This window comes from Monopterus albus, unplaced genomic scaffold (genome assembly GCF_001952655.1).
Source record: "Monopterus albus unplaced genomic scaffold, M_albus_1.0 scaffold125.1, whole genome shotgun sequence".
NCBI lineage: Eukaryota > Metazoa > Chordata > Actinopteri > Synbranchiformes > Synbranchidae > Monopterus > Monopterus albus.
In genome coordinates, this window is record NW_018128005.1 from 382063 (window position 1) to 404486 (window position 22424).

Consider the following 22424-nt stretch of genomic DNA (forward strand, 5'->3'; position numbering starts at 1 on the left):
TGTTACTTTATTATGTTTTCCTTCCTCACGGTTCTTCCTGTGGTCCTACCAAAATAAAAGGATGCTGCCAAAGATAGAGCCATTTTATCATAACCTTCCAATGACCCAGTGCTCACCATTACATACAGTACTGTATAAATATAAACCTTATATATGTATAGACTCACATATTGCTCCGTGGTAGCTTTAGTATTGCTCACTTTCCGCTCTAAAGGAAGAAAAAAGAGCCATAGAGTGAGGTATCTCCCTTGTGTCTCAAGAATGACTACTCTTGCTCATTGTTGTGTCTCAGCTATTTCTCCTAGCGAATTTTAGGAGAAACATAAACACATCAAGACAAGATAAAAACTAAAATGAGTCTGAAATGAGAATCACATTTATGTCTCCAGAGCTGTAGAAGAGCACCTTTTAAACTGTAAAATTTTCCCCTGGCTCTGTGTGTGTGTATGTATATATACTGAGGCTACATAGATTGTTTGCAGAAGCATATCTGTTATTGTGTTGTCACCAACACAAGCGCACACTTTTCCCAGACAACACGGTTCACTGCTCTCAGCTCTCACTGGCTGATCCTCTGCACATCCATCCTTTCACTTCTTTCATGTTCTTTATCAGCAACCCCTCAATCAACTGTGGCTTAGAGTCGCCTTAGACAAACAGTTCCTCCCATCTGTCGACTAAACCACAGAAATGCGTTTCTGGTTTGAAAAAGTGAAATAAAATGAAAGAGTTTAAGAAGCTGTTGTGTATAAATGATGTGCATTCTGTGGTCTGCAGAGGGTGGAGCTATGGTTATAGGTATGAGAGGCGGATGTGCCCGAGTGTTACAGCTCAAATCAAATCAAATCAAATCAAATTTTATTTGTATAGCGCCAAATCACAACAAAAGTCATCTCAGGACACTTTACAAAGGAAGGTCTAGACCTTACTGTTATCAATATTATTACATAGGGAAAACCCAACAAATCCCCCTTGAGCAAGCACTTGGCGACAGTGGGGAGGAAAAACTCCCTTTAACGGAAGAAACCTCCGACAGACCCCGGCTCTTGGTGGGCGGGAAAAACAGTAATGGATATGTGTTATTTCCTTGTCCCATCTGAGCTCTGATACTTGACCTGCTCTCTGTCGTCAGTTCAATTACAGCCTTATCTTTTGGCTTCTGTAATGTAAAATATCACTGTATGGAGGCTGTCAGTAACATACTGATACTGCTAGGTAGGATCAATAAAGTACCTACCTACCAACAGCAGTATAGTGTTCTATCTGCGGTTTGCAGTTCAGTATGGCTAGGAATTATTTTAGCATCGTCATTGCTCTACCAAGGTGACAGGAGTACTTCACACAGTCACAGCGGGTGACTAGCTTTAGTTCTGTGCAAGTTACAGTGGATTTGGTGTCACTTTTTAAGGTTTCTTGTGGAAGAGTCATAAAACCTCCAAATACTCAGGTTACAATGAAAAATTACAAAGAGGAGCATCAAATGTTCTCTTTTGAGAAGTGGAATTTGCAAATATCTTGCTTTCCCCCCAAGGTTTGCTTAAAAAAATTAAATGATTATCAAACTACCTGCAGATGGTCTGATAACTGATTAATGGACTAATAGTTTTAGTTCTTTATACAACAACTAACTCTCCAGACATTGTTTTAATCACACTCCATAAAATATGCACTGCTCTGTCCCATCTGAGCTGTAATACTAGATCTGCTCACTGTCATCCATTTACCAGTGAAGGTAACTACATACATTTATTCAAGAAATGTACTTGAGTACAATTTTGAGGTATCCGTACTTTACTTGAGTATTTTCATGTTTTGGTACCTCATAGTAAGACTTCACTACATTTTAGAGGCAAATATACTTTTTACTGCACTACATGTATTTGATACCTTTAGTTACTTTTCAGACTCAGGTTAATGAAACAAACTACAATATAATCATAGGACTTTATTCTCAGTGGCAAAATCACAAGCTACCCAGCAGTATGCAAAGTACTTCACCTTCAGCTGCAACATTAAAGTGATGAAGACAATAATGCATCAATAATTAGGCTACAATCCAATTATATAACATACATTTATGTGAGATGTACCTTTCAGCACTTTCACTTATACTTTTGGTACTTTAAGTATATTTTGATGCTAATACTTCTGCACTTTTATTTAAGCAACATTTTGTATACAAGATTTTTATTTGTAATAGAGTATTTTTACAATATGGTATTACTACTCTAACTTAAGTACTGAATCTGAGTACTTCCTCCACCACTGGTACCTGGGGCATTATTTTCATGCACTACAGAGCTGACAAGCGCGCTTCATACAGTTAGCAGTGGGTGGCTAGGTTTGGAGTACTGTTCAAATCAACACAAACACACAGTCAGTCAAACCCTGACATGCTGAGTGAGAATTACAGCCTGACATTTCACTGTACTGCAAGTTACATACCCCATTTTTGCAGGATTTGGTGGCTGAGTCGAAAATGAACCTGGTGGTGGTCTCCTGGAGGCTAGCTGCAGCTTTTTGATGCCCTCTCTGCTCTGCTTGTTGTTGTGACCGGCGGAGCCACGGTGCTGTTGTCAGTCCGACATGACTTAATGTTGTTGTGCCCTTGGGTACATTTCGGTGGGGGCGTTGGTGGGTTTCATCCAAGTAAACGTGTCTGTGCATACATGATGACTTATAACGCTGCACTCGCAGTTGGATTAGTTGCTACCGTTAGCTAGCTAAACAAAACTCTTTAGTTATGCCCAAACAAGGATTAACAAATCAAAACTCTGACTGACGGGAAAGGCTGCGTGATTTCTTGACAACGTAAATCCGAATTGATAAAGTTGCCTTTTTATGTACAAAGTAAAACTGTCGAAAGAAAAATGTTATCGAGCTGTCTGTCGCTAAATAGAGCATACAGCGTTATATCGGCACATAAGCTAGCTTTAACGTTATCCATTCATGTTAGCTTGCTGTCCGTTGACTGTTACTGATGTGAGCTGTGAAATCCGACCGGATAAACTAGTAAATGTGAAGTTAATTATTCTCAGCTGAAAAACTCTGAACATTCATCTCAAAAAACATACTGTTCCTAAATCCCCGTTTCAGTCGCTGGCTCTTTCTTGTTGTCCGCTGTGCCATTAAATTCTTCCAGCCAAGAGAGACTAATATTGCCGAGTTTCACAGCTCCACAGACCTTTAATGCTGCTTGGTGGTGCCAGGCATCTTCTTTCTAGAAAGAGCTTCATATGCACTGTTTCTGGTGAAAATACAGGAAATATCTGGTTCACACTCCACACTTTAACATCACCTCCTCCAAAGATTATTAACAGATCAAAGTTTCGATGCCATATGTCAGAACAAGATCAAGAGTGTGATTAAAACAGTGAGTGGGTTTATTTACAGTTTAAGAGAAGCCAACTGAGTCTAATAATGAACAGAAAGCATTGTTGAGGCTGTCATTGTCGGCATCTACATGAATATTAAAGTCGCCTACTATAATTATTTTATCTGTACTAAGCACTAAATCAGACAGAAAGTCTGAGAATTCACTTAAAAACTATGAATAAGGAGCAGGTGGACGGTAGTGTTCATTAGTCCAGAGATTCATCCACTTTGAGTGTAAATGGTGCTCATCATGTGAATGAGGGTTGCTGTTTTTTTTTTGTCATTTACCTGCTTACATGACCACAAGGCTTTTGTTATCAGTAAAATGCGGAGCCAGAGAGTGAGGTCTCATCAGAGAGGAACCAGAGCATCAGCTCCTGTTAGCAGCGACTTTCAATATGCTGCTCTGACTGTAATGGAGTTTAAATGTGGCAAGATAGCAACTACATGGCAGGGGGATTACCTGAGCGGGTACAAGTGCTGTTTTTAACTTGTTAGAGGGTACAGGACTCACAAACACAAACACACTAACACACAGGCTGTCCTAGTTTCTGAGCCCTCTCCTGTGCCAGAGCATCCATCTCATCTGCAGGTCGTCCCTGTTGCCACCAATGACAAACAACCCATTAGCTAAATGAGCCTGTGGTCCAACGCACCTGTCTGTTGGACACACACACACACACACACACACACACACACACACACACACACACACACACACACACACACACACACAAGAAACCACATATATACACCAAATCCCAAAGACAGACAGATACTGGCAGACAACATTACAAAATAAAAAGAAAAGACATGTAAAAGGTTAATTACCATATTCTCTCACAAACACACACACACACGTAGAAAACTCCCAGCTGGCTCTGAAGCATCCATCCTGCGGCTGAGCAGTAGCCACAGAGAGGAGGCAGCGGCCGGACGTGCTCAACAACAACAGAAAAACAGTGGCTTTGTTTCTCTAACAAAAACAAGTGTGTAGAGACTCACAGACCTGACAGCTTCTGTATCGCTCACCCACTGCGTGCTCAGACCGACTGACCTGACAACATACGATAATCAAACTCGAATGTTTTATTCATCCACAAACCGTATTAATACAATAGAGACATTGCAGCGGATGATTTAGAGCAGATTTCAGTTGCTGCTTTGAAATATCTTGCCTATAGAAGATCAGCCCTACACAAGGTGCATGTACAGCAGTTTGTGACATTTAGGGGTGGAGCTAATTGCTTAAAGGCATGTTTCACTCAAAATCTGCTAACCTGATGTCAACTTTCAAATTCATTTTCACCACCATCACTCTATTTCAGCTAAAAAATGATATAGTTTGACTTCTTCTGACAAAAAATGACAAGGTGACCTTAACACTGCCACAGTCTATGAATCCCAATTGAATTGTTTTATTAGAGATCAAAGCTAAAATACAAATCATCACAAATCTTTGTCGAAGCAACATATTTAAAAAATCCCAAGTGTTCCTTCTAAGCTGACCTACTTTAAAGACTCATTACACTGACTTCTAATAACATCCTGTCATTCATCCGTACAGCTCCACTTTGCACCCTGAAATTCAAGTTGATATAAGCAGAATCTGGGTATCAGAAGCAGGGCTACTCTTTGTATTTTAGAGAACAAATGGCTCTGAGTACAGGGAGAGCAAAGCCTGTGGGGGCTCCTGAGTGAACCAAGCCCCTAAACCTGCTCATATGATTGCCCTACTCCTCCTTTAAGTACAAAGGAGCACTTGTATAATCATTTTCCATAGTACAATACAGGACTTTTCAACATAACTAAGCCTGGGGATTGTTATTTCTGGATCCTGTCAAGGGTCTCTGAGGAGCAAAGAGAAAATCAAGAGGAGTCTCAGACAAACCTGTGCTCCCCTTTTCATCTGATTTATCTCTGGTCCCCACTGGTGGAAGCTGAAGTGGCCACAGGAGACTCGTCGTTTTGGCGACGACCCAAGTGGACCCAAGAGGGAAGTTCAAATACAAATGTAGGACATGGAAGCAAAGCAGTGTTTATATGAGTCTGTCCTGCTAGCATCCTGCTCCAGTGGAATTCTGGGTCTTGGAGTTTAGATCAAAGGTCTGGGTACCAGAGGTTCAGCTCTGTTTGGACAACCTTGGACAACACTGGGAAGTAAACTTGGAAACAATTTTAAGTGCTCTATTTTCTCAAAGGCTATTTTAGAGCACAGATTTGTATAACTTGACTTTTGCTCATTATTTCTATCAGGAACAACAGCACTGAACTCCCCAAGAGTAATTACAGGGATCTGGGAACACACATTGTTTTAATTAATTCAAACTGAGCATGAAACATGAGCAGTCAGATAACCAGATAATTGTATGGCTTTCCTGCATCATACTTAACTGTGATAATGAAAATGTATAGTTCTTCACAGGCTGAACTATTTAACCCTTGATGATCATGGGCATGTTGCCCTTACTTTACGTAAATTCACCACAACACCTGTTGTTATGGAAACATTTCAGCCCAGTCAGTTGGCTGCTCATATCTCATGCTCTCCCTGACCCCTTTTAGAAGCTGCCGTGTTCCCAGATCTCTCATTATTATTCATATGAATGAAGGATAAAACTAATGCACTGTAGTATGGAGCCTGAATATTCCTGTAAGTCACAGAGAACGGGCATAGTAAAAATTCCAGTCTGTTTAGTTTGTTAACATCCTCTGCTGCCCTTCAACAGCTGCTCCTGAAATAGTTAAAGTCACAAAAAAAAGTATTTATTGCAGGTTGTTTCTCATCACCAGGTGTAGCACGGTGATGCACAACACTGATCCAAAAGCTACAGAACAAACCAGAGTCAAGTGGGAACTTGGCAATACTACAATAAAATTGAATTTAAATTGGCTTTTTTCCATGAGGTGATTCATCATATTCAGCGGAGTGTGTGGAAAGCAGCACAGCACTTGCCTCACCTCTAGTTTAGGCTGTTAGCTGAGGCTGCTGTCCAACACAAGCAGCTACAACAATAGGAATAGGGTGAAACCACTGGCCACCACACACCTGTTTTGAAGACCTCGTAGCGAACAGAGAATCCTGCCCCATGGGTCTCATAGTCAGAGACGAACTTGATGAGGAGCTGGCTGCCGCTGGAGATGATCGGAGATGGTGCAATCTTTCCGCAAAACTTTCCCAACATGGGCGAAAGATCATCCCCGCCATTGTAAACCTCCACATAGTCGTACCTGTGGGAGGAGAGGGGAGATGCGAGTTTAGGCTTGTGCTGCTGCAAAGTGCAAACACAGATGAGCTGATGATGGATGGATATGAGCTCATAACTGATGTTCACATACAGTATAAATGTCCTGAACACTGGTGTTTGTTTCTTCTATAATGTTTTAGAGCTCTTTGCTGCTCATAATAGAGTTTGTGCACATTGTTGTTTCTGAGCCTAATTTATCACAAAAACGCTCCCAGGCTATCAAAAGCTGATTAGTTTTATGATCAGCCATAATACAATTTAATGAGCTACTGCAATATCTTTACACATGAAAGTCAGTTCACAACCAACACCAGAAAGCTTTTGCTACAAACTGGGAGCACAGTGGGTCTGAAACAAGCTGCAATATGGACACGGTGGGATCAATAGTTTTGGAGCTTAACTCATGTTAGAAAATAAAACATCTTAGCTGCTGCATCGATATTATCTATTCTTTCTATATTATGGAATAAAAGTACTACATGTTTTTTTACACTGAGTGCTTCTGGATTTTGATCGAATTGCAGCATTTCCTCAAATCCCAGTCTCATCAGCTGATTGACTTTGCAGTGCTCGGTCTCCTTGTCCTTAGCTGAGCTACTATGGGACCGTACCCCATGACAGCTGTCCCAAATGAGTGATGGAAGGTTTCCATGTTGCAGCAGAACATTTTATCATTTCATAGTGAAGATAATTCTCAGACGCAGCAGCTGTATAGTGAATTATTCAGTGCACAGTGGTCAATCCGAGACTTCTGCTCATCTACTTTCCTATGTACAATGAAAATATCAATATTTACAGACTCCAGTGTGTCAGACAGCATCTGAGCTCCCATGACTGAAGGGAAGTTTTATTTAAAAAAAAAACCCAAAACAAAACAAAAAAAAAGATATATAGATCAGATGTGAATCTCCAGACCTTGTGCACATTCAGACAAACAAAAATCATATTTCTCTCCACAAAATTAGTTATTTGACTGCACATTTTGTTCCACATACCCACTGGCCTACATCTAAAGTAAGAAATGACCTTGTGTGCTGTTCACACAGACAGAAAAACATCAGGCCTAGGACAGAGACAGGCAGAGCGAGAGGGAGGCTGTGAAACAGAAATAGGAACACATGGCAGTGTGAAGCACTCTGAGGCCCTGTGGATCCCATTGTTGTCTGTGTGGGCCCCCCACCACTGCTGCATCACCTCATCCTTTACCAGCTGACACCCCTCTGTCCACCCACTGTCACAACATCTCAAGACTGTGGTTGAGTGTATACTCAGCACTGCATGTTTAGTACATGCCGAGTGCACTGGATGCAGTCCTACTGTTTCTGTGTTTATATTACTGTCTATGAAATAAACCAAATACTTTGAGTCAAAGCATTTTGTTTTGTTAACCAAGGTTTTTTCCACACCTTAATAATGTTATGACACCTGAAGTCTCAGCTTCCAGTTGTGGAACTGTGATTGAATATGAAAACCCAGTGGATATCAATGAGATGGTCTTTTACATTTTTATTATTGCTACACCGTCTGAAAGTTCTTCGTTTCTTTGATATGTGCTATTTAAATAAAATATATTACACAGAACTTGTAATGTGATATAACAAGCTAAGAACCTTTGCCTGGTTAGGATCTAAAGCTAAAGAGAACACCTGGACCTCCATATCAGCTAGTGGTGTCCTTGAGCAAGACAAAAAATCTATCAGCTTTGTCTTTGTTTTGAAGCTGAGCCTGACCTCTGATCTCTCTGACAAGTTAACAGAGATCCCCTGAGGAAGCTGGATAGAGCATTGAAATGTTCCTTCAGTGTGGCAGCTTGCTAGTCAGAAGTAGAAGCTCCCAGGTGTGGAATCACAGGAATGTACGTCTAACGAGACCCTCCAGAAGAACAGGTTCAAAAACAGGCCTCCTGACCTAGTCAGATAAATAACTGGGCTAGGTTTAATGTACTGGCTACGGCCGAACCTGGACTACAGACTAACAAAATTAATGAGCAGACAGAAAGCTTGTTATGTGGTGATTTTCAAAGAGTGTCTTTGTGAGATAGCGACATGGGAAATATGTTTTTTCTCTGGCAAATCTCTTACAGACATCAGACATTAAAGGTTTTTGTCCCTACATGTAAACAATGGAGACATGTTAGAACAGCTAGAGAGACAATGCCACAAATAGGTCTGAGCAATTTTCCAGATTTAGCATAAGCATTTACTTTATTTAGGAACATTATGGCCATACTCCATTCTTTTAGACAACTATAAGGTACCAAAATGTTGCCCATGCAACATGACGAACGTTTTAAGAGGTTTTACTTTCACCAGTTTCCTGTAATTAGATGTTTCCATTCAAGAAAAGTCAAGTTGTTTATCTCTTATGCTGATTGTGAAATGGCTTTCATCAATTCTAGACTCTACTATTGGCAATGACTGCAATCAGGAATTAATCACTCTTCTTTTTCTCGTCTTCAAATGGCTCAAAACGCTGCTGCTCATCTGCTGACAAGTACTGGTAAATATGACCACATAACCACTGTTCTTGGCTTCTCTCCACTGGTTTCCAATTCGTTTTAGAATTGATTTTATGTTACTGTTATTTGTTTTTAAGGCACTTAATGAATTGGCCCTTTCTTACCTCAGTGAACGTCTGCAGTGGCACAAGCCAGTTAGATTTCTTAGGTCCTCAAATCAGTTTCTTTTAGACATATCAAGGGCTCTAACAAGCATTGGGGTGATTGTGCTTTTGCTGTAATGGCCTCAAAACCGTGGAACAGGTTACCTGTTAATATTAGATCTGCCAGTCTTTAGGTCACTGCTTATTTTCCATGGCTTTTGGAAGTTGAAGCTGTTTCTTGTTTTTTATTTAAGTTCGATGTAGCCTATGTAAAGTACTTTGGTCAACAAGTTGTTTTTAAAGTGCTGCATAAATAAATTTTGATTTAATTTGATTTGAGAGAGACCTGATCAATAAAGCAGAAGCTCACACACTCATACAGGAAAAGTTGCAGATAGAAAACACACAACAACTAAAATTGCATTGAAAAATCAATACAAATTCATTAATCACCATCAGGGGCGAAAGCAGCATCAGAGCCCAAACCTATGAGGACAAACATTTTCAGCTCAGTCCAACCATCCCAGAGAAAACTTACACACTGTAAGTCAGTTACTTGGGCACATATCACCATGCTGAAATTACATCTGAAAACATGAGCATCAGATTAGATCAGTAAAAAAACATAGCAATTATCAGAACACTGGTTTCTACACAGTCAAACAAGCAGTTATTCAATCCCGTTTACACACATTATGTATCTGCAGTGCTGACGGCTCGGGGCATAAACAGTGTTGTCAGTGTTTCAATCGAGATACTGGAGCCGCAGGAGAAGAAAATCTGCTTTTCCTCTTTGTCTCTCAATCTTATTCCCCGTGTGTTCGCTGATGGCTTTACATGCCCGGTGAGGAATGGGCCTAAGTGCTCACTTGTAACGTCTTAGTGCCGACAGTGATGTTTTGGTGATGGCATTTTTATTCATAGCATCAAACTTCCACCTTACTCCCCTTTTCCCACTCCCTCTCGTATCTTACTGAGGCTCACAAAATAAGAGCCACAGGGGGAGATGGAGAGAAACTGTGTTTGTGTGTGTGCCTGTCTGCATGCAGATGGCTACACTCACTCACTGACTGACTCCCTCACTCCAGCCAGTCCCGGAGGCAGTCGGTGTTTACACAGACAGGACATTTAATGAAGTGGGTCTGTCTCTTCACACTGTAGCTAAGGAGAGTCTCTCAGTGTGCAGCCTGCAGCCTCCTCTTCGTTCCCTCACGTCACTCATTAACCATACCAGCTACTGACGCCCTCCAAATGAAGCTGTCCATAACAAATGCCTCGCTCAAGGACAAAACTGTCGCCTTTCCATCTGGGGGCCCCAGAGTAGATGTTTAAATTAACATTTTATGCCATTAACTTGAACTCTTATCCTGAGTGATATATAGTGATATAAACTAAATCTCATGCTTAATAAGCAAACAGTCACAGGAAGTTGAAGGGAAGATCAGGAGATGTATAAGCCTATTGCTGTAGCTTTAAGAAGTACTGGTTACAGTAAAAACTGGAGCAATTTAAGATAAGAAATGTCAGTTATGCAACTTAAGCCACTAACTGATATTAAAAAAAAAACCCAAATCAGTTAATTTATTGGATGAAAGCTTTTAAATTAGCTGATTTTACTGATAAAAACCCTCTAGAACATGAGATGTAATGACAGAATGTGACGTTGTCATCACGCCATGCTGAATTTTGGGTAATTTGCCATTTTGTTAGGATCATGCTCATTATCAATCATAGAGATACTGTATATACTACATAATCTATACGTTACTAAAATAAAGACTATCCCATACAGCTACATACAGTACAGTGGATGCTTCAAGTACGTCCAAACGTCCACTTTGATGTTCAGTCTGAGCACAGACAGGAAAGAAATGGACACATCTGCAGTGTTTGTGTCATCTGCTGATAGCCGCTAGCTAGCATTAACTCCCAAACCGAGAGCTGAGACTTGGGTGCAGAGTCATTTTCAGTGTGTGGCTCTTGTTGATGGGATCTCTAGGTGGGCTACAAGTTAGCTACAGTCAGCTACAGTCAGCTAAGACTATCCATTCTCAGTTACGCCAGGCAGTAAAGTGCAATTTTTTAGCCAAGCAAAAGAAAAATGTATGCAGGTAAATACAACATGTATCTGCTAAAACATACCCTCATCTTCTCTAGATGCAATTAGCACCGAGTATGGAGGTGATAGCTCAGTTTTGAATATTCTAATGTTGTCCCAACTATGTTTATAGTTTTACCATTACTGAGTTTTATGTACTCACTGTAGTCTTATTAAACACTTTCCTCTTACTGTCCAGCCACAATAATCCAGATGAAAGAACCTCTGAGTTAATACAAATTCAGATATTCTCATGTAGGTTGCCCTCATCTGCACCATTATTTGTCCCTCTCAGGCTACATGACATAACTGATTGTTGGGGCTTGCCTGACAGGAAACTCAGCAGGCTGAACATAATGCAGCAAAATTAATAGCATATCAAGTCTCTAAATATTCAGAAAAATGGAGAATGTAAGTGGACCAAGATTTGAAATTATTTTGTCAACAGCATTTACATTGTTTCACTTTTTCACCACTTCTGACAGCAGCAGCAATAATTCTTAATTTAAACTTTAAAAAAAAAAGCATTAGCTCCAGTTTTGATCATGGCCGATCAGAAAAATAAAAGCATACCTGCAATAAATCCAACTGCAGTAATTGGAGACAAAATCCCATAAATATCTAATTATTTCTCAATATAGCCCACATTGTTTAATATGTGGTCTCGGATACAGTTAGTCATTGCAAGGCACACTGGCCACTGTAATGACCACTAGGCACAGTCAGTATAGCCAAATCTGAAGCAAATGAGGATGAGGCTGACTAAACTCATTTAAATAAATAAGATCCAGACAGGGAGTTTTCTCACAGCTCTGCATTCCTTCCCAAGCTACTGGAGACCTGAGCTTTAAGCAGAAACCTCTGCCCTACAGCTCATTAACATGCTCGGGATGTTGTGTTGTGTTGTGTTGCGTTCCCCCCTGCAGCTGACTTCGTAACAAACATCTGGAAGGTATCACAGGAGCATTTATGGGGTGACGTTTGAGCTGTTGTTAAACTTGCCTTCCTGCAAAGCAAAGCTAAAGCTGGGAGTGACTTAGCGTTTCTACAGAGCAGCATCACAACTTTTCCCTCTGTCATTCATTTATTCCATTCCACATCTCTTTCCTTTCATCTGGACAGTCTGTGCAAACACTGTCTGCTCTCCAACTTCCTTTCCAGACATTTAAAGTTTCTTCCAAAAGCTTGCACTTCTCCATAAACCGTACAGCTTTCAAAGGAAATAGTTGGCTGTTACAACGCCCAAACCACATTTTCAGGCTTTAAAGCTTGATCGTGTTACTGTAATAAACTTTTCAACATGTTCACTTTGTTCCAACAGGCCTCATCTACTTCTGCTTCATGTAGTGATTCCCTTCATTACCCAGAATGGCCTTTACAACCTCGGTAAAAAGGTGTGAACTCATTGCAGACAGAGAGAGTGATTGTGTTGAATGTTGTTAAACCATGTCATGTCCATTTCTCCACATGAAACAAGCAGTGGAAATACACGCTTGTCCACTGTGGTGCCAAAAGAACTTCTCTCTGTGACTGGTAAGAAACTGGGACTTGGAAAACAAACCATTTTTCTTGACTCTGAGGGTCTGACACCTGCAGTAAACCTAAATCTGCTGTCAAACTGCTTGCTCTGGAAGATGACCTGACAATTAATTCGTGTGAATTCACTTTGTCATAGGTCAAATGCAGAAAACATGGCTTGTATCAGCTGTCAGCGTGATCTTCTCTTCTGTCACTTCCTGTTTCCTGTTATTTCTGATTTTATCTAACACATGGATTACACACAGTTCAGTGCACACTACAGTGCACTACATCAGGAACTTACTATGGTGACAAATAACACTGAATAAATCCTTTTCAAGTCAATATCTCACAAAGCAGCTTGAGAACTCATATGTAAAATATTACTATACACCTTTTAAACCTGGTATCAATATATTTGAATATTTTCATGTGACCCATTTGCATATGTACATTTATCTTATTTATATTCCAACTGGTACTTTGAAGGACAATTTGGAAAACAAAAAAAAACTACTTGCGTCCATTTTAGCAATTCGATGCTGAACCACTAAAATTCCTGTCAATGCCACTAAACCAGTGAGAGCACCTCCAAATGGTCAGAGTATTTTGGATTCACAATAACATTTAGTTGGTCTCTGGGTGAAAATCATCCGGAATATGAAGGTTGATAAACTGCACACACGTAACCTCGCTCAGTGCAGTCCTATGACACACATCCACTACAATACACATACTCAGTCTTTTTATATAAATTACCTGGAGACCGTAAACTTAATATAACCACTACGTTCCTACTCCCAACCCTAACCAAGAGCCCAAGATCCTAACACTCAAAGTGGACGGTCAGGACCAGCCTTTATTCCCCAGTTAGAAGTAAGTCCTCAGAGTGTGACTGTGTGAGCAGATTTATGTCCCAGCAGTGTGAGTAATATCAGCTCCCACCCCGCCCACACAAACAGAGGAGAAGCTGTGAGCTACAATGTTCAGATTTTGTTATAAATGACTGCTTTCTGTTTAGTGTAGATAAACCCATTCTCACCAGTTGTTCTGATGTCTGCTGGGAGGCTACAGATGGCACATGTGTGTGTGTGTGTGTTATGTGAGCAGAAAACACACTACGACGCCACCTGCCATCACACACACACACACACACACAAGTCCATCCCTCCCTGTTCACCAAGAAATCATCCCTCTCTCGTGGTCTGACTCACTCTCATACCAACTACAGCTCATGTCACACACACACACACACACACACACACACACACACGTATTCATACTAATCATCCGCACATGCACACTTCTATATTTGTGAGGACCTGGGTGATAAGACTCGATAGATCTGGCACAGCCGCTTCACATTTTCTATGGGATGCAGGTGATTTGCTTCTCAAGGCATGATGCGATCACAGGTGGTACAGGATGGAGCTAAAAAGGTGTGGGATGGCAGCTAACAAAATGCAACTCTATGTCAATCAGGGCAAAATTTACAAGGAAGTTGAGTGGAATTGCTGACGAGCACTACTTGTCTTATGCAACCATATTTCCTAGATTAGTTTAAGACCAAGGCCTTGACCCGTCATGTGCTGTGAGAGCCTGAACAGAACCATAACAAGGTTTATTCACAATTCTTTAGTTGCTACGAGGGGATTTTTATTGCAAGAATACATACTGCAGGAAAACAATTATGTTGTCAGTCAATATTTTATTCTTAAAAAATTGTCCACGCAAGAACAAAACCACAGAGCACACACTCATCAGTGGTTGCACAACTACCTGTTAAAAGCAATGAGCACTCTCATATTCCCTCACACATCAAGCCCACACTCAGGAACGTTTGCAGAAATAATTAATTTCACTCATGCCGCCCATCCACCCACACAAATTTAATTTTATGAGTGTTAATCAGATATTATAAACCTAATTTTCAAAACAAACAAACCATCCAAATTTCAACAACATAATAAATGATTTGGAAATCCCAGTGTCTGGAGCATGATGATGAAGAAGACTTCCAAAAACTGAGAAAATGTATTTAAGCAAAGGATCACGCACACAGGCAGATAAACTCCCGCCTCTGCCCAAAAATAAATTAGGCCAAGCAGCCACAGTATGAATATCCTCATCCTTCACCTCGACCATGAAGATACAAAGGCACAGCAGCGCAGGCCTACTGGGAAATTAAAACAGAAGCATGGAGGAGGTGGAATTTGTTCTCATTTAGGATGCTTTAATCCGACAGAAGGGAGAAGGATAACGTTTTCCCCTCCCCTCTCTCTCTCAGATACACTGTTTAGGGACCTGGAGGATGAAGTGAGATTTGGTGCAAACTCACTGGGGTTTAATGTGGAAAAGTTGAAAAGTCAAAGTCGGCATTTCAGGGAGAAAAGTTCCGGTGTTGCAACTCTGTATGTTTTATGACACATAAGATGAACTTGTGGCTTCATGCTGTGTACACACAATAAAACCAGCTGTGACTTATTTTGCACAGAAACATAGTAAAAGTTGATCTGCCACATGAAATTAGTCACTACATTGCAATTCTGCCTGAGTAACTTCAGACTGGAACAACCGCAGCGGGGCGTTTCCTAGTCTGAACTCAGAAAAAAGCCAAATGTCTTCATTTGCACCTGGGAGATATGGGAGGAAAAAGCTCCTTTGTCAACTGATACTCAGTCCACACCTCTCTAAAGTGAGTTAAGGGCAAAGCAATAAACACGGTGTCACTTCCACAGCGCTCTGACATACGTTAACCCTCGACAACCTCATCTGCATTCTCAGAGAAGCTTGTCTGACTCTACCACCGTCTCTCTTGTTCCCCAGAAAACACGTGACATTAATTAGCTAGCTCTACTCAGACGTAAACACAGAAACCCCAACAGGGACCAGTACAGTTTGTCAACGAGGCTCTAGTCGACCCACAAACAGTCAGGAGGCAGATAGATAAAGAGGAACCATTTGGACACTGTGAAACAGCCTTCATTCACAGAGGAAAGTCTTATTGAGCAATAACGCCTGCTGCTGTTGTGACTTAATGCGTTGCATTTAGGAAGTTATATGGATATTAGCCAATCTGCCAAATTAGGTTTTCTGTTATGAAAACATAAAATCCAAAGTCATTCTGCTGTTCTTTATGGATCAGTGCTCCACACCAGCACTTTAGCATTACCAACAGGAAACTTCTCAAAGCCTTTCAGTCACATTAAAGACGAATATTAAATAATACATGAAGTAATATTCTTTTGTGGGTAACTAATTTGTTTTTCAAGAAATGAAACTTGAGGACTGTACAGAAAAAAAAACTACTGCTCTGAGAGAACAAAGGTTTCTTGAGTTTAAGTAATGCTACATTTTTAGTATTAATAAATAAACAGGGAATATAATGAAAACATTACAATAATTTTTTAGAGATCAGTTTCCTTGTTTCTTATGCAAATGTCTACTTTTCCTACACTTCATTTCACAGCAACAGTGGAAGACGTACTCAGGTTGTTTACTTAATGTAAGTAAAATTATAACTAATAGAGTATAAAAATACTCTGTTACAAGTAAAAATCCTGCATTCCAAATGTTACTTAAATAAAAGTATAAAAGTATTACCATCCACATAAACTTAAAGCTCCAAAAGTAAAAGTACTCATTATATAGAATGGCACAGTTCTCATTAATGTCCAGTATATCATATCACTGGATTATAAGCCTAACATCTAACCCTACTGAGGTATTATTATGTACATCACATTTAATGTGAAGTTGAAGTACAGATACTTCAAACAGTACTTAGATACTTTTTACCTTTGTTTCACAGAGAAAAATATTATGATGCATTTCGCTCCTATTTGTGTGACCGTTGTAGTTACTAGGATCTTCAGAGATATAACATTTTTATGAAGCATATGAAAGCCTGAAAGTTATGATGCATTTTGGCTGATTAAACTATCAAACATGCTGTGTAGTTGGACTAACTTGTACTTAAGTACAGTACTTAGATACTTTTTACCTTTGTTTCACAGAGAAAAATATTATGATGCATTTCGCTCCTATTTGTTTGCCCATTGTAGTTACTAGGATCTTCAGAGATATAACATTTTTATGAAGCATATGAAAGCCTGAAAGTTATGATGCATTTTGGCTGATTAAACTATCAAACATGCTGTGTAGTTGGACAAAGCTGCATATACAATAAGACATAAACACTGTAAGGTATTATTCTTATAAAGTGCCTTACTCTTTAACCCCACGTACTCTTTTTGTTACTATAGGAGCGTAATGCAGAACTATAACTTATAATAGAAAACTACAATGTAAATGTTAAGTAAAGGACATAAATACAGCAACAACTACTACTGCTGCTACTGTTCAGGCTAACATATTATTGTACAATGTTCTTAAATGTTCTAATAAAATGCAAGAATAAGTGAAACAATAGTGATTTCACTGTGCTTGTTCACAACCTTTCAGCTGAGTAAACCAGTGATTTTATTAAAACCTGTTGTGTTTTCTCGACCATGAAGATACAAAGGCACAGCAGCGCAGGCCTACTGGGAAATTAAAACAGAAGCATGGAGGAGGTGGAATTTGTTCTCATTTAGGATGCTTTAATCCGACAGAAGGGAGAAGGATAACGTTTTCCCCTCCCCTCTCTCTCTCAGATACACTGTTTAGGGACCTGGAGGATGAAGTGAGATTTGGTGCAAACTCACTGGGGTTTAATGTGGAAAAGTTGAAAAGTCAAAGTCGGCATTTCAGGGAGAAAAGTTCCGGTGTTGCAACTCTGTATGTTTTATGACACATAAGATGAACTTGTGGCTTCATGCTGTGTACACACAATAAAACCAGCTGTGACTTATTTTGCACAGAAACATAGTAAAAGTTGATCTGCCACATGAAATTAGTCACTACATTGCAATTCTGCCTGAGTAACTTCAGACTGGAACAACCGCAGCGGGGCGTTTCCTAGTCTGAACTCAGAAAAAAGCCAAATGTCTTCATTTGCACCTGGGAGATATGGGAGGAAAAAGCTCCTTTGTCAACTGATACTCAGTCCACACCTCTCTAAAGTGAGTTAAGGGCAAAGCAATAAACACGGTGTCACTTCCACAGCGCTCTGACATACGTTAACCCTCGACAACCTCATCTGCATTCTCAGAGAAGCTTGCCTGACTCTACCACCGTCTCTCTTGTTCCCCAGAAAACACGTGACATTAATTAGCTAGCTCTACTCAGACGTAAACACAGAAACCCCAACAGGGACCAGTACAGTTTGTCAACGAGGCTCTAGTCGACCCACAAACAGTCAGGAGGCAGATAGATAAAGAGGAACCATTTGGACACTGTGAAACAGCCTTCATTCACAGAGGAAAGTCTTATTGAGCAATAACGCCTGCTGCTGTTGTGACTTAATGCGTTGCATTTAGGAAGTTATATGGATATTAGCCAATCTGCCAAATTAGGTTTTCTGTTATGAAAACATAAAATCCAAAGTCATTCTGCTGTTCTTTATGGATCAGTGCTCCACACCAGCACTTTAGCATTACCAACAGGAAACTCCTCAAAGCCTTTCAGTCACATTAAAGACGAATATTAAATAATACATGAAGTAATATTCTTTTGTGGGTAACTAATTTGTTTTTCAAGAAATGAAACTTGAGGACTGTACAGAAAAAAAACTACTGCTCTGAGAGAACAAAGGTTTCTTGAGTTTAAGTAATGCTACATTTTTAGTATTAATAAATAAACAGGGAATATAATGAAAACATTACAATAATTTTTTAGAGATCAGTTTCCTTGTTTCTTATGCAAATGTCTACTTTTCCTACACTTCATTTCACAGCAACAGTGGAAGACGTACTCAGGTTGTTTACTTAATGTAAGTAAAATTATAACTAATAGAGTATAAAAATACTCTGTTACAAGTAAAAATCCTGCATTCCAAATGTTACTTAAATAAAAGTATAAAAGTATTACCATCCACATAAACTTAAAGCTCCAAAAGTAAAAGTACTCATTATATAGAATGGCACAGTTCTCATTAATGTCCAGTATATCATATCACTGGATTATAAGCCTAACATCTAACCCTACTGAGGTATTATTATGTACATCACATTTAATGTGAAGTTGAAGTACAGATACTTCAAACAGTACTTAGATACTTTTTACCTTTGTTTCACAGAGAAAAATATTATGATGCATTTCGCTCCTATTTGTGTGACCGTTGTAGTTACTAGGATCTTCAGAGATATAACATTTTTATGAAGCATATGAAAGCCTGAAAGTTATGATGCATTTTGGCTGATTAAACTATCAAACATGCTGTGTAGTTGGACAAAGCTGCATATACAATAAGACATAAACACTGTAAGGTATTATTCTTATAAAGTGCCTTACTCTTTAACCCCACGTACTCTTTTTGTTACTATAGGAGCGTAATGCAGAACTATAACTTATAATAGAAAACTACAATGTAAATGTTAAGTAAAGGACATAAATACAGCAACAACTACTACTGCTGCTACTGTTCAGGCTAACATATTATTGTACAATGTTCTTAAATGTTCTAATAAAATGCAAGAATAAGTGAAACAATAGTGATTTCACTGTGCTTGTTCACAACCTTTCAGCTGAGTAAACCAGTGATTTTATTAAAACCTGTTGTGTTTTCTTTGGTCCACACTCTGACACAAAGTAACTCTGTTTTTTTTTTTAAATGCAAAGTACAGATTAAATACATTGTCTGTTGCATCCATGTACAAGCTTGTTTCGGTTTTGTTGTGTATGAGTGTCAAACGTCTATCTACAATCCTCAATGGGAAATCCCCCTGGGGTGATCCTACCCAGACAGATACAAGACATTCCTCTACAAGCTTATTAAAAAAGGACTTTATTGTCTGTGCTGCTAGTGGGTGACCATTTTGGCTCCACTGGGGGCATGTTTCCCATTGCACATATTTAAAAAAGGACAAAGCCTCCCAGGATGCTCATCCTTCCCCGAGGTCAGAACACAGCTTGACCCGCCGAATGACTCTGACCCTTGTATCCCAACGCTGAACTGTCCCAAGCGTGACATCACGTTTTCACGGGTCTTTTAAATACACAAGCAGCAGCCAGATTAGAGCTAAGCAGCCAGATCACACGAATTAAGTTCAGTCACAGCCATTTAAATCTGGATGGCTGATTAATTTTAAATGATGTCTTTTCACTATAGCCACAACCAGAAACACATAGGTCAGTTTGAACTTTATGCATTTTGTATAGAAAGAGGTGATCCTAGGTTCGTCTGTCTGTCTTTCTTTACATTTTGGCATTTTGCTAGATATGTACATCAACAACTACAGCAAAGGCAAAGAAATTCCTATAATACCTTTAGAGGTGTTTTAAACATTTCAAAGTTCATGTAACGCCAATTTCACACCCATAGGACAGGTTTTTCTGGATCTGTGGCTGTTTTCACTGGGAGTTCTGATGACATGTGAAAGCTGCTGTGGCCAGAGCACACACCTGTAAAACACTCTGAATTAGATTCCCATGGAGTCCACACCAGACGGGAGAGCCAGGTGCTCCACAAGCCTGGATGGAGTAACATCACTGGTGTCACATTATCGTCACTAAGTACATTAAAACAGCCATGTTTAAATATAAAAATGTATTTTCCTACTTCACCATGAAAATGCATACATATTATACCCAAAGTGCTTCTTTGAAGTGCCTCAGTATTATGACATGCCACACACACACACACACACACACACACACACACACACACACATCTGGACCAAAGTGCCACGAGAAAAGATTTGTGTATCTTTTGTGTTACCAAAACATTTTTTGGGATGTGATGATGATGTACAGCATTGTGATGCAGGTTTCTGAGGAATTCCTGTGTGTGAAAACAGACTTGTGGTGTTTATGAACCCTGGGTCAAAGCTTGAAAACAGCCACATCCAATGGCCATCACATTAAATATCCTTCCAAATGAAATACCTACAACAAAAGCTTGTTGGATACATTTTCCAGCTAATCCAGCGTTCTACAAGACATCCATCAACTCAGATCTCTGTAATATTCATTGTTATTGTACATGCAGTTCACAACAAGCTTTGTCGTCACTGTAGAATCCAGCTGATAGATGCCCGTCTGTCATGCATGGGAATGTGTGCTGCTTTCAGGACACCTGGAGTCTATCAGCGAGCGCATCCTATAAATTGTAGGGTTGCAGCTGTGCATGTGTGATGTTGCTGACTGGGTTCCCCCGCCAAACTCTCTCCTCGTTAATCTGCTGGTTGAGGATCTCATCTGGCATGTGTTTTCAATAGTGTGTGTAGGTGTGAGTGTGTGGGAGTTTGTGTGTGTGGTTTACTGATGAGCACAGAATCAACAGTAAGTCTGATTAGGTTTACAGCAACGTGTCGGTTTTATTACGTGTGTATGGGATTGAGCGTGAGCGTGTTTTCTGTTGCTTTTAAGTATATGATATATGATCCGCTGCATGCGTTGTTTTTCAGTCTTTGCATGTGTGTGTGAGTGGATTCATATGAAGCACAGAGTTTAAGGCCATAACTGTTTAGAAAAGCAAATCCAAACAATGTGCATTTGTGCAAGAGAAACAATAGCGAGGCTCAAAGTTCACCCTTCCTTCCATTAAACAAATATTTGCTGCTGAAAGACAAGAGTCGGCCGGTGAGATCTGTATGTTTGCCAGTGTTTATCCGCTATTCTTACACCGGTCTGTTGTATAAACGGTGGAAGTCAGTAATTATTACTGTATATTCATCGCTAGAAAAACTGTCAGCTTTGCAGAATTTACTATTGGCTTCACCAAGCAGCCGATAAAGTGTGTAATTAAAGAGACTGTAAAGCACCATAAACCCGTCAGGTATTTACAATATCTTGTTCACATGTTCTGTGATAATTAGGAAAGACTTCATTAAATGTAGGTGCCTGCACTTTCACTGCTTGACTGTAAAACAAAAAACTTACCATTATGTTTAAGGCCTCTCTCAAAACATCCAGTATCAATTTGACTACAGTGTTTGCTAATAATATGGCTCAGATATAACCAACTGAAACGGCAACTGTAGGCACAATTAGCTCGGCCATTATTTTCATTACACACAGCCAGGTTCACCATCATTTGTCCAAATAGAGCAAAGAGACAGACACAAAGGGAGACATGGTGAACAGAGAGAGAACCATGATGAATGCACACGGAGGTCAGAGAGAGTGTGGAGAGGGAAGAGGATGACGACAGAGAGAAAAGGAAAGTGACTGAGCAGGAGGTGACCAGATGAAAAAGGCGAGAGAAGAGCTCGAGAAAGAGGAGAAAGAGGAGAAAGAGCGAGAGGTCGGCATTAGACTGGCCGTGCCAACAGGCTGACGCCCTCTGTGAGTCTGTCTTCTGCTCTTGTCTCATGCCTCTGTCTCTCCTTCCTCCCCATCATCCCTCACCTTGGCTTACTCCTAATCTCAAAGGTCTCTTTCTTACTGAGATTTCCTTTGTTTCCTCTCTTATTATTCATCTTTATTTCTACTTTTTCGCTCTCTCATTGTTTCAATATTTGAGGATTAAACTAATCTCCTTC

At 39.9% G+C, this 22424-nt stretch overlaps 1 protein-coding gene across 2 annotated transcripts in view; it reads right to left on the reverse strand.

Annotated features, from left to right (window-relative positions):
- LOC109967076 (neuropilin-1a-like) overlaps nt 1–22424 on the reverse strand; it is a 116571-nt gene that overhangs the window by 45203 nt on the left and 48944 nt on the right. For both annotated transcript variants that reach the window (XM_020612418.1, XM_020612417.1), the window contains one exon: nt 6425–6606. In XM_020612418.1, coding sequence (XP_020468074.1) covers nt 6425–6606 — 182 coding nt within the window. The remainder of the gene's footprint in view (nt 1–6424; nt 6607–22424) is intronic.